The 12,213-nt window shown below is 40.6% G+C and overlaps 1 protein-coding gene across 9 annotated transcripts in view; it reads right to left on the bottom strand.

Moving 5' to 3' along the window:
- LOC108039043 (sialin) overlaps positions 1–12,213 on the bottom strand; it is a 155,540-nt gene that overhangs the window by 92,224 nt on the left and 51,103 nt on the right. For 5 of the 9 annotated variants that reach the window (XM_044459239.1, XM_044459240.1, XM_044459241.1 and 2 more), the window contains exons 2-3: positions 9,325–9,385; positions 9,176–9,261 (exon numbers count right to left, since the gene is read on the bottom strand). The exons of 3 other annotated variants lie outside the window; for them this stretch is intronic. In XM_044459239.1, the coding sequence (XP_044315174.1) occupies positions 9,176–9,257 (82 nt within the window). In that variant the 5' untranslated portion in view covers positions 9,258–9,261; positions 9,325–9,385. Of the gene's footprint in view, positions 1–9,175; positions 9,262–9,324; positions 9,386–12,213 lie in introns of those variants that run through there. One more of the 9 variants, XM_044459234.1, reaches the window with a different exon arrangement.

Below are 12,213 nucleotides of genomic sequence, written 5' to 3'. Positions count from 1 at the left end.
AAACTATAAAAGCTAGAAGATTGGCATTTTGCATGCAGATTCTAGGAGTTCCTACGCAGCGCAAGTTTGTTTCAAAAAGGTGCCACGCCCCCTTTAACGCCCACAATCGCTTATATACGATTTTAAAAATTTAAATATTTCGGAAAAGTAAAAATGCAGTTTTATTGTGTTTATCAATACCTATCGAAATGTAGAAGAAATTTTTCAAATCGGACCATTCGTTAAAAAGTTACGCGTGATCAAAGTTTCTATCTCCATCTCCCTCGCACTCCCTTTACCTGAGTAACGGGTATCTGATAGTCGGGGCACCCGACTATAGCGTTCTCTCTTGTTTTAGTTTAGCTTTTTAATAGCCAACGCAGCAGGAACAGCACACATTTGAACCACCGAACGCCTGAGCGCGACCAACGCGCTCTCGCTCTCTTCTTCACACACTTCAAACATCAGCGGCTGCCCACATTTGAACCACCGAACGCCTGAGCGCAACCAACACGCTCTCGCTCTCTTCTTCACACACTTCAAACATCAGCGGCTGCACACATTTGAACCATCGAACGCCTGAGCGCGACCAACGCGCTCTCGCTCTCTTCTTCACGCACTTCGAACATCAGCGACTGCACACATTTGAACCATCGAACGCCTGAGCGCGACCAACACGCTCTCGCTCTCTTCTTCACACACTTCGAACATCAGCGCCTGCACACATTTGAACCATCGAACGCCTGAGCGCAACCAACACACTCTCGCCCGCTTCGAACAGTTTGAACACCTGCACAAAGCCAACACGCACATAAGCTTTTCGTCGCACGATCGAACCAAAACGCAACCAACCCGACCGATGTTTTCGAGCAAGGGGAAAAATAATTTCGCACGATCGAACCAAATTGCAACCGACCCGACCGATGTTTTCGATCAAGGGGAAAATAATTTCGCACGATCGAACCAAATTGCAACCGACCCGACCGATGTTTTCGAGCAAGGGGAAATAATTCTGCCTGCAAACTGCCGAAGCGCAAGCGCAGCGGCAGCGACGCCGACGCAATGCATGGGGAACGTGCACCAATATCAAAGAGGGGAAAGGCAATTACTCTTGAGGCTTCGCGCGTGCCAGACAAAAATCGTGAGACCTGATAAAACCAGGGAAACCGCCCCGCCGTGAAAAATTTCTGACAAGTGCGTGAAACGTGTGGGAAAAATGTCAACCGACAGTGGCGATGTGGATGGAGTGCGCGACGCTATTCCCGGTGAGGAGGCATGGGGAATCAACTGGCTGGATTTGCTGTGGACGGAAACGTAAGCGTCTAATATATATTTTTCCGGATATATTTTGTTTTTTTTTTTTTTGAAAAAAACAACGACTGGACTGGAGTGGCGTGACAAGGAGGCTCTGTACACCCCTTGCACAAAACTTAAATAAAGAAAACAAAATATTTGAAAACCCAAAAAAACTATTTGCCTGACCGTGTTTTGTGTGTGAGTGAACGTAGGAGGGGAATGGGAACTATTTTCTCTTGCCTCCATCTAAGAAAACCCCCCTTCTCTGCCGATCGTTGCCGGACCGCGTGGTGGCCAAGGATAACGACGGAGTCTTGCACTCGCTTGTCGGATCCGAGTCTGTTGCCGGTCCCGGAGCGCGTAGTGGCCGTGGATTACGACGGAGCTAGGCTCGTTTGTCGGGTCCAGGGTCAGTGCGGGTTCCGGAGCGTGCGGCTGGGAGAGATTTCGACGGAGTCTTGTACTCGATTGTCGGATCTAACCCCGCTGCAGGTTTCGGCCCATGGTCGGCATCTCTGGGTGACAGTGCCCAAAAAACCCCCTTCCTTTTCTTTTGTTGCTGTCTCTGCCGATCGTGGTCGGACCGCGTAGTGGCCAAGGATTACGACGAAGTCTTGCACTCGCTTGTCGGATCCGAGGCTGTTGCCGGTCCCGGAGCGCGTAGTGGCCGTGGATTACAACGGAGCTAGGCTCGTTTGTCGGGTCCAGGGTCAGTGCGGGTTCCGGAGCGTGCGGCTGGGGGAGATTTCGACGGAGCCTTGTACTCGATTGTCAGATCTAACTCCGCTGCCGATTTCGGCCCATGGTCGGCATCTTTGGGTGACAGTGCCCACAAAACCCCCTTCCTCTTCTTTTGTTGCTGTTTCTGTCGATCGTTGCCGGACCGCGTGGTGGCCAAGGATTACGACGGAGCTAGCCTCGTTTGTCGGATCCAAGGATCATTGCGGGTTCCGAGGCGCGTGGCGGGTAGAGATTACGACGGAGCTTTGCTCGATTGTCGGATCCAAACCCGCTGTGAGTTCCGGCCACGGAGTCTGAATAGGGTCATTTTTATCTCGCCCCTCCCTTGAGTCCTTGAACTGAAATAAATTATTGTAAGTGACCCTGGGAGCCCTGAGCACAATATCCCAGCCCAAGAACTTCCTTACAATATCACCGCAAAGTCATTTTTCAAAAAACACCATTTGGGCGGGGACGAGGCGCGCGGCTAGGAGCGCTCTTCTGCTCAAATCTCTATGAAAATTTGGGGAAATGTTCTCAAGGAGTTGTTCTTCAAGATATAGCAAAAAAAATTTTATTTGATTTTTTAAAAGTAAAAAAGGTATGTTCAAGCATGAACACGTCTAAATATAAGTATATCAGCCACTTGTATAAAACACATAACATGTAAAATGAACGGTCACAGAATGTCTCTGAGTATAAGTGCTATCAGGGTATTTGTGATCTCCTTTATCGCACTTAAGCATGTTTTCCCAATTTAGGGGTAAACAAGCCACTCCGTGGGTTATTCGAAATAAGATAATAATCCCAATTAAACGATTTTATGAGCTCGTGCATGTCACATTGTAAATCAATCCAGAGCCATAATTTACGATCTGTTACCTAAACCATGCGAGGGAACCGTTGTTTGCACTTGTAATCTGTAAGTGCAGGCCACTTGAGCCTCCAAATATAATCACTTAAAATGTGTCGACGGTCAAACATTGTGATCGATAGGTAGAATAAGTATTGTAAGAGAAATCTAGTATTTGTTAATTTATCCGAACTTGTATGGATTTCGTGGCCCTTGAAATGTGGGCTTACTAATCTCGGTAACATGGATGCCGCCAGAAATTGTGCTTCTCATTGTCTTGTGAATTGTAGGAGGGCACACTGCGGTAAGCTTAAGTTAGTTTGAAATGTATGAGTCTGATTTGAATTGTTAACAGAATAAAACGCGCAACTGCCACACACAACACGGCGCACGCTGCCCCTGAAGTCACCCTCTCTTCGGACCTACGCGTGTGGGGTAGCCGTTAAAAAGGCAACTCCATATGATGCAAGACAAAATGTTTCCTACTACACAAAGGACTTGTGCGGGGGTCAAAATATAGCTCTCCCGCCCAGGGCAAAACAGATGCGGTCTCTGCGGAGGCCATAGATAAGAATAGAATACGAATCACACCAATGTTACTTGTTAAGAAACTTCATGAACTAAAAACAGTTTGAAATTATAACTCAGCAAATGTAGACGTCTTTTACTAGAACGCTCTAACAGGTATATAACATCATAAATTCAACGAAGATCTCGACCAGGTTTCAGCATTAAGTATTTAGTATCAGCTCAATTTTGGTCTTTGCATGTGATAGGGCAACATTAAAAAACAACAAAACAAAAATATTGAAAATTGAGTGACATACAAGCAATCTCCGGCGGCGCCTCAAAGAAAACAAGTTTTGCGGTGTACACGATAACTGGTCACAGAATCATTTGAAATGAAAAAATGAAATTGCATTAGTTAAAGGACAAGATTCCTCAGGTAACGCTGTCAAGTTTTAATTTTTTTTTAATTTTTTTTTGGATTTTTAAGACTCTTGAAAGTTTAAAACCCCGATTTTCGCCCAAAACGACGAGATATTTGTTGCCCTAAAAATAAAATAATAATAAAAAAAAACTCGACAGCGTTACCTGAGGAATTTAGTAGAGAAATACTGTGCAAAATCTCAAAACGATCCGTCCGATAGATTTTGCTGGATCGAGTCGTGACCGACTTTGAAAAGAGCGTTTTAAAGTTTGGGACACTCAAAAATTGAATATAAAACGCGCTTACTTACCTACGTCCAACTGAACTTAAGTTCGGAAGTTTTACTTGGATCGATCTAAAATTTTAACACAATATTCTCGAGATGTTGTGCATTCAGAAAAAAAATGTAATACTGGCACCATCACATATAGCGATAAAAGCAGGATGCACTTGCTGAGGTGCTCTCACACATTTAACTTGGACCCTAACCACTTAAAACCTGGTAAGCTGAGCTAAGAGTTTCTTATTGCAAGAACTATACGGAATAACAAGGCAGCAGTTATTTCTGGAGTTGTATTTGGCGTAACCCTGACAACGAAAATGACTCGATTAAGAAAGTGATGGAATGTATGTAAGGATATAATGAAGCTGAAACACAAGATTAAGCGAAATAGTCAGGAGGAGGTAAAGTGTGCGCCCGAGTACAAGATTTTCGAGTCACGTTCCTCTGAAGAAGGAACATGAAGAAGCAAAAGAATCCTTAATGTTAAATGAAACAAGTAGACGACTCTTGAAGTCCACGTAAGTCAGTTTTCCAAATAACAAGAAAGGAAAGCTAACTTCGTGCGGAGCCGAAGTTGATATACCCTTGCAGAATACTCTGTAAATTATATTCTCCAAAATTATTCATATGATGCATTCTTAATACTCATAAAAAATCCCAACTTCCTAACTTTAAAAACAACAAAGTTATGCATTTTCAATCGTTCAGTTATATGGCAGCTATAGGATATAGTCGGCCTTATGAAATTTGGTGGATCGGATTGATTGGCCAAAAATAAAACCCATAGAAGATCCCAACTTCCTAACTTAACAAACACCAAAGTTATGGCATTTCCGATCAATCAGTTATATGGAGGCTATAGGATATAGTCAGCCAATCCTTATGAAATTTGGTAGGGATTTTTTATAAGGGATTTCTTATAAGGATTAAGAACGTGTCATATGAAAAGTTGTGGAGAATATAATTTACAGAATATTCTGCAAGGGTATATCAACTTCGGCTCCGCCTGAAGTTAGCTTTCCTTTCTTGTTTTCATCTCGTTTAAGTTATTTTACCTTGTCTTGCGACCTTTTTCAAATCAATGCCCTTTCGAATATAAGCTTTGACTTAGAACCAGAAATCTAACCTTTTATTATATTAACAGTTAAACAAACTTAAACTAATTAAATATCCCTAATAATAAAGATTAATAAAAGAAGTTTTGACCTTAAACTAAACTTAACCATGTCTTAATAGATGCCGATTTACTACTTCGGCCAAATTTATTGGATGATTGCCCGTGATCAACTATAGCATTGTCGCTACTTCACTGATACTGCTGCTGCTCCTGATTGACTTTTCGCTGGTGTGTGAGATCGTGTCGGCTCCACCGAGACTTTGCATATTATGCGAACCTCTCTACCGGGTAGAACTAGGTTCTGCATTCTCCCCTTGCATTCCTCGAAGATTTAATAACAGTGTAACGACCTGATTCGATCGTCGTATTGCCAAGAGGGTAGAACTAGGTTCTGCCTTTTCACCCAGACGCCACGCAAGGACTCATTAAGCTCGACTTAATCACGACCTAGCACCGTTAGCGTTAAAGCCTCGTCGTCGTTCGACGTCTCGACTTTACGATCTTGATCCTTGGCCACTTGACTTCGCGGTTTCGCGTGTACGTAATCGCTTTGATTCCCGCACTCGTACTAATGAGGTGAGTGGCGGTTGCGCCGCCCTTTCATAGACTGTGGTCCCAGTATTTCCCTCCTCCAGTTCGGATTTAATTTACGGTGCGACCTCTATGTCAGGGTCCCAAGTACGCCTTTTAGCCTCGTTGACTTTGCCATAAGAGGGTCCAAGGTTGACCTTTTATCTTGGATGCCCTTGTCTTTGCTGTTTGCTAGACCGGTCCCCTGCATCGGAATTTGTGAAGAGTTTTAAAACTACCCACAATTCTAAACATTTAATTTAACCAAATGGGTGGCATGTTTGACATTAAATAACTCAACAATTTAAGCCAAAATGTATAATTATTTTTAAAATTTTTCCTTTGTAAAGCAAAAAGGCGATTCAGCTGATTTAGACACTAGTTAAATCATGTCGTATTGCTTTTTCTAGAGAATCGCATGACAATTTTGAAAATTTTGGAATGGATAATGTCAAAGTCCATTTTAGCTCACAATCGCGATCGGAAGGTTGCAGATATTATGTTCTTTAATTGAGATCGCATATCTCCAATTCCAAAAACTTCACAATGCTGTAATCAAAAAGGAATGTTCAAGGTTTTGGCTAGGATTCTGTGACGAATTAGATATCTGACCCAGAATTGAATATTGCCCACACAGAATGGAATAATATTGTATTTGACTAAAATTTCAGGACCCTCATCTAAAAATGCTTGAATTTCAACAGCCCGTGACATGTTTTGCATAGAAGCGCGTATACATTGCGAAGACGAGGAGCACGCCACGTGGGTGAGATATCAGCAAGCATATTAAGCTGTCAAATATATTCAAAAACAGGGCATCGTTATGAATCACGGAGTCTCCGAAAGTAAGCTATCTTGGCCTACCTGGCCTACACCCGCGCACGCTCTATCGCTTGGAGTGTGACAAGAAATCTCGAAGAAACACCCCAGCCCCGATTTGAGCCCACTAATGTCATATAACTCTATAGCAGATGGAGCCAGCGCAACAGTCTTAAAACTTGCAAAAAATGCAAAGATTTAAAAAATATAACAAAGAACCGTTTAAGGTTTTTGCTATAGACCTATAAAGCTGGACCCAGTGTAAGCTTTGTTAGTGAACTTGTGGCTCATCATAGAAGAGGTTAGATTCGGACCCATGTAAATCGTGCTGAAGAACCACGAACGACAACACAAAGGCGTTTGTCAATAATATTAGCATGGACAAACGCTAGGTACGATTTCACCTGCTAACTATCATAGAAGACGTGTTAAAAGAAATTAATTATGTGGCCCGATCTCCAGAATTTAAATAGTAAAGGCATCAATCCAGCACACGGGATTACACCCCCAAGGAAGCTCCTGCAGAAACTTAAGTGTCTTTCTCTTGCTCTCCGTCGTTGGGCGATGTTGGAACGGCACGCACTTTAACGGCAAAACTCTTTCTGCACCACTCTAAAATGTTCAAACAGGATAAGAACATCAATGCCACTTACCCGCCCAACCGACCGAGGGGCGCAGCCGTGCATCGTACAGATAGACGTGAGATATGGAAATATAGGTAAAAGTCCGGGGAAAAAAGTAATAGTAAGATCAATTTTGTGCCAATGAAGCTAGTATTAATCGTTTTAAGAGCGGCAGAGAGTCAAGATCAAAAAATCTATTATAGTTAGAATACAATGCTCTGAAAGGCTCATGCAAGGCATAGTTAGATCTACAATGATTTAATATTAGGGGAATATAATTTCTAGTTAATCTACTTGGCACAGAAAAGTTTAGCCGACTTACCAAGTCGGGGGAGTCAATATCACGATGTATAAGGTTATAAATAAAGACAGTACCAAGCATCGTTCTACGGTTGGCTAGGAAGGGTAAATTAATCAACAGAAGTCTACTAAAATAATAAGGTAAGTTAAGATTTGCATCCCAATTTAGGCGCCGTAAAGCAAAAAGAAGAACATTTTTTTGTACTGATTCAATACGACCAATAGTATTCTGTATTGCGGACTCCAGACGGGAGACCCATACTCCAGAATCGGACGGACTAGCGAAATAAATAAAGTTTAATTAAATAAGGATCATCGAATTCTTTTGACCACCTTTTAATAAATCCAAGCACTCCTCTGGCTTTATTAACCTTGGACGAAATGTGGTTTGAAAATTTTAGTTTAGGGTCCAAGAGAACACCAAGATCGTTTACAAGAGTTATTCTATCCAAAGAGCTGCCACTTAATGTGTAAGTCGCGTATATCGGATTGTCCCGATAAAAAGTCATCAGCTTGCACTTGGTTGCGTTTAAATTTAGTAAATTATCTCGGCACCAGTTTGAAAATTATCTAAATCGGATTGCAAATCTAAATGGCAGGAAATGTCCTTATACTGCAGGCACAACTTAACATCATCTGAGTACATAAGTACGCGAGAATGACTTATAATTGAGGGAAGATCGTTAATATATAATGTAAAAAGTAACGGACCCAGATGGCTCCCTCGTGGGACACCGGAGGTAACACGGAGAATTTCGGAAATTGAATTTTTAAAAGTTAATTGGTGTTAGGCTCCCGCTCTATCGCACTCCCCCGCTCTCAAAGTCAAAGTTCTTGAGCGTGGTCTGATTAAGCGTGATAATGTCATTCTGTTTACGTCTGTTTACTAGACTGGGCCGCAGAATTTTTTCTGGGAATACATGCGATAAAATTCGACACCCTAAGTTGCTGGTCGGATTAGTAGCCGGATTACCGGCCGATATTGCTATTTTTATGCTAGGAAAGTATAATCATTTAAGAGTTTTATTTTACTGGCCAGGGTGCATATTAGTACGAAGCTAAAAGAAAAAAGAATAGTTCAGGGGAAATCATCACGCATCTTATCACGTGATGTGACGTTATGCTTTTCAAACAAGGTGTTGTGAAAATATTTTGTAAAGTAATGACAATTTGTTTAACCCACAATAGGCCACGTATTTGCTGGGTGGTTATGCGTCGGCTAGAAATAAAAGTAAAAAAACGCCTAACAGGGTTATTCCATGATGAAATTACCAGACCAACACCCTCGAAATTCGCCGACAGGGCATATATTAGTAGGTTATACAGGAAAACATGCACCAAGCTTCGAAAAAGCAAAGTAAACACTATAACTTCTGGTAGACAGCTATAAACCTATAATAATCGCAGAAAAGCTGTAAAAAGGAACTGTGTCTAAAAAGGGTACTTTTTTACAGGATACGATAGCAGCTTTCCTTTCGACAATAATAACTATTAAGGAATTATAAAAAAATAAAACAAAAAAATTTAGTCTTATATTTTTGTTATTTTATTCCAAATGTCCTACAAAATACCTATGTGTAAAATATTTTTTATTTGTATTTTTTATTCACAATTTTTGTTTTTTCTCTTTTTTGTCCCATAGTCTAGGCTGGGCATAATTTTTTTATACTAAATAATGGCTTACCATTTAGACGCCTGGATGGGGAAACCCTGCTGCGAGGGACGTCATCTTGTGGTGCAGAATACGAGCTCCTCGAATCGTGCATATTACTTTGAAAAAATATATACATATATTTGAATTTACTTTTTGGTAAGCTTTTTACTCATACATACTTACAGGAATGTTGCAAAGACTTTATTTTATTATATTTAGGTCACCATTAGATATAGAAAACTATATTTTTGATAAAAATAAAGAATAACATTATAAATCATATATATTTTTAAAAAAAATTAATTAAAATAAAATAAAGACGGAATAATTAATACCTAATAATGGTTTACAGTTAAAGTGGGCTTGACTAAGTTGGCGCGGCAATTTATCACTATAATCTGTACGTTCAATCGCAAACTACTAGCTCTTTTAGTTTACGGATAGACAAAGGTACATCGACTCGGCTATTGATCATAATTAATAATATATGCATAAAAATTCTGTTTTTCGCTTCGGGATATATTAAAAAAATCGATTTTTATTTTAATATAAAACGGAGTTTAATTGGTTAAGTTCTTTATAGTTAGATTCTCAATGATAAACTGACTTTACGAAATGCATTCTGTTCTTATATCTATGAAAGCGAAAGTGGACTTTATTTAGAAAATTTTTTAGTTCAAAACTGCATCTTTTGTTTAATTAATTTGGATTAGTCAAAGCTGACGAATGGGTTCTCAGACTGGACCTTTTGTTTAAAAGTTTGAATATTGTTTATGTCTGCCGTCGTCGAGAGTCGTGTGAAATGTTTATAATTAGGGTGCCGACGATCGATGGCTTGGGAAAGATTTATGTCTAAGGGGTTAAAATGTTTATGTCGGATTGATTTAAATAAATACGATAGTAGGCTCTGAACTTATGTTATTGACAGTTGGAATAATTGGTATCCCGGGATGTACAGGTTGTGTGTTGGGTTTGGTGTCCAGGGTATTTGCATACCAAAGGTGTCATGACCATTGCACTTTTTGCATGGTCAGTATTTTCGGAAACGGAAAAGTTCTTCTACACCCTAATCTCCATAGCATAAGTACTCTGAACAGGAGTTACAAGGTACGGTCTCCGCTCTTTCTCCTCTGCATACAACGAGGCAAGGCAACTTGTCATCAGTAAGGGAAACTGGCAAGCAACGTGTTTTTCCCTCTCCCTCCGCATATATGGGACCAATTTAAAAAAAGGGTTTATTGTATTCCTTCGAAAGTTGAAACAGATGCATATTCAAAAAAATATGGACCAAGAGTATATTTATGAAGCAGTGACGGAGTAGTTTTTTTTAATAGAAAGGGAATTTATACACGTTACTCGTAAAGTAAAATGGTATATTGCATTAGTTCAACCTTATATAACAAGTAGAATTAATCTTTTCCGACCCTATAAAGTAAATATACAGTGGCTCATAGCTTAATTGACCCACCTAATATTTGTATACATAAATGTGTATAACATTTGAACTAAAATCGATATTAACAATATTAAAATTCGGAGTGATGAATTGATGTTATAATGTTAGCAGGATGACTTACTTTGATGAAATTAATAAACGGCCTGTGTAAACAGCTCTTTTACTGCAACAAAAAGAATACCTCTGTAGCCAGAACGGTAGCCCGACAAACAGAACTCCTGTGCAGCCAGCACCGGTCCGCCAGCAAACTTGAGGAATGACCAATCACCAAAAAAAGATCACGTCAGCACCACGCGAGTTAATATAATATTTTTAATTTAGTGTCGAAAAATTTACATGAAAATAAAAGAAAGGGATAAATGTACGTTCACTGAGAGTGAACATAAAAAAGCAAACATACGTCTCTCCGCCTAACGGCAACCCAAAACAATTGATTTTTAAAACACAAAACATAAATTTTATTGTTAAAAACAAAAAGTTAAACTTGAATAACTACTAGGTGGGTGAAAAGTAACCTCCTTGGCCGCCAGAATGCGCTACTACTGCAAAGAAGGTTATGGTTTCTTACGGTGCGTTCATATTTAGGCAAGCATACCAAATTTCAGTGCGATACTGCCCTTAGTTTTGTTTTGACAGCTGATTGTTGTTGAAGTGTTTGGCATCATGTTGAATATGGACAAAAACGATTTTCGTTCTCTCATAAAACATTATTTTTTGAGAGGCAAAACGGCGAAGGAAACAAAAGAAAAATTGGACAAATACTATGGGGCAAATGCTCCGTCAGATTACACCGTGAAATATTGGTTTCGAGAGTTTCGTGGTAGCCGCAACTCCACTACCGATGAAGTCCGCAGCGGCAGGCCTTCCGATGCGGTTACAGAGGACAATGTCAAAAAAAATACATGAAATGGTATTGGCTGATCGCAAAGTGAAAGTGCGCGAGCTAGCAGATGCCACAAAGATCAGTACTGAGCGCACACGCCATATTTTGAGAGAGATTCTGCATATGAAAAAGTTATCCTGCCGCTGGGTGCCGCGCATGATCACTCCGGACCAAAAACTCGAACGCGAGAGCAGTTCGAAAGAGTGTTTGGACTTACTGATGCGGAATCCGGCGGACTGTTGGCGTCGATTGGTAACTGTTGATGAAACCTGGATCCACTATTACATATCAGAGAACACAATGAGTGCCCGGCAATGGACCAAAGCCGGCACGAGTGCTCCGAAGCTCGAAAAAGGAAAAACCATCAACAGCAAGTATTACTGTGCATTGTTGGTGCGATTGAAGGCCGAAACGGCTTCGGAAACGGAAAAGTTCTTCTACACCCTAATCTCCATAGCATAAGTACTCTGAACAGGGAGTTACAAGGTACGGTCGCCGCTCTTTCTCCTCTGCATACAACGAGGCAAGGCAACTTGTCATCAGTAAGGGAAACTGGCAAGCAACGTGTTTTTCCCTCTCCCTCCGCATATATGGGACCAATTTGTCATCAGCGAGGGAAACACTTAAAACAATTAGAGTTATTTATACACGTTACTCGTAAAGTAAAATGGTATATTGCATTAGTTCAACCTTATATAACAAGTAGAATTAATCTTTTCCGACCCTATA

Source organism: Drosophila rhopaloa, unplaced genomic scaffold (genome assembly GCF_018152115.1).
Source record: "Drosophila rhopaloa isolate 14029-0021.01 unplaced genomic scaffold, ASM1815211v1 contig_182, whole genome shotgun sequence".
Lineage (NCBI taxonomy): Eukaryota > Metazoa > Arthropoda > Insecta > Diptera > Drosophilidae > Drosophila > Drosophila rhopaloa.
Note: the sequence above shows the minus strand (reverse complement) of the source record. Positions and strands in the feature narration are given on the sequence as shown.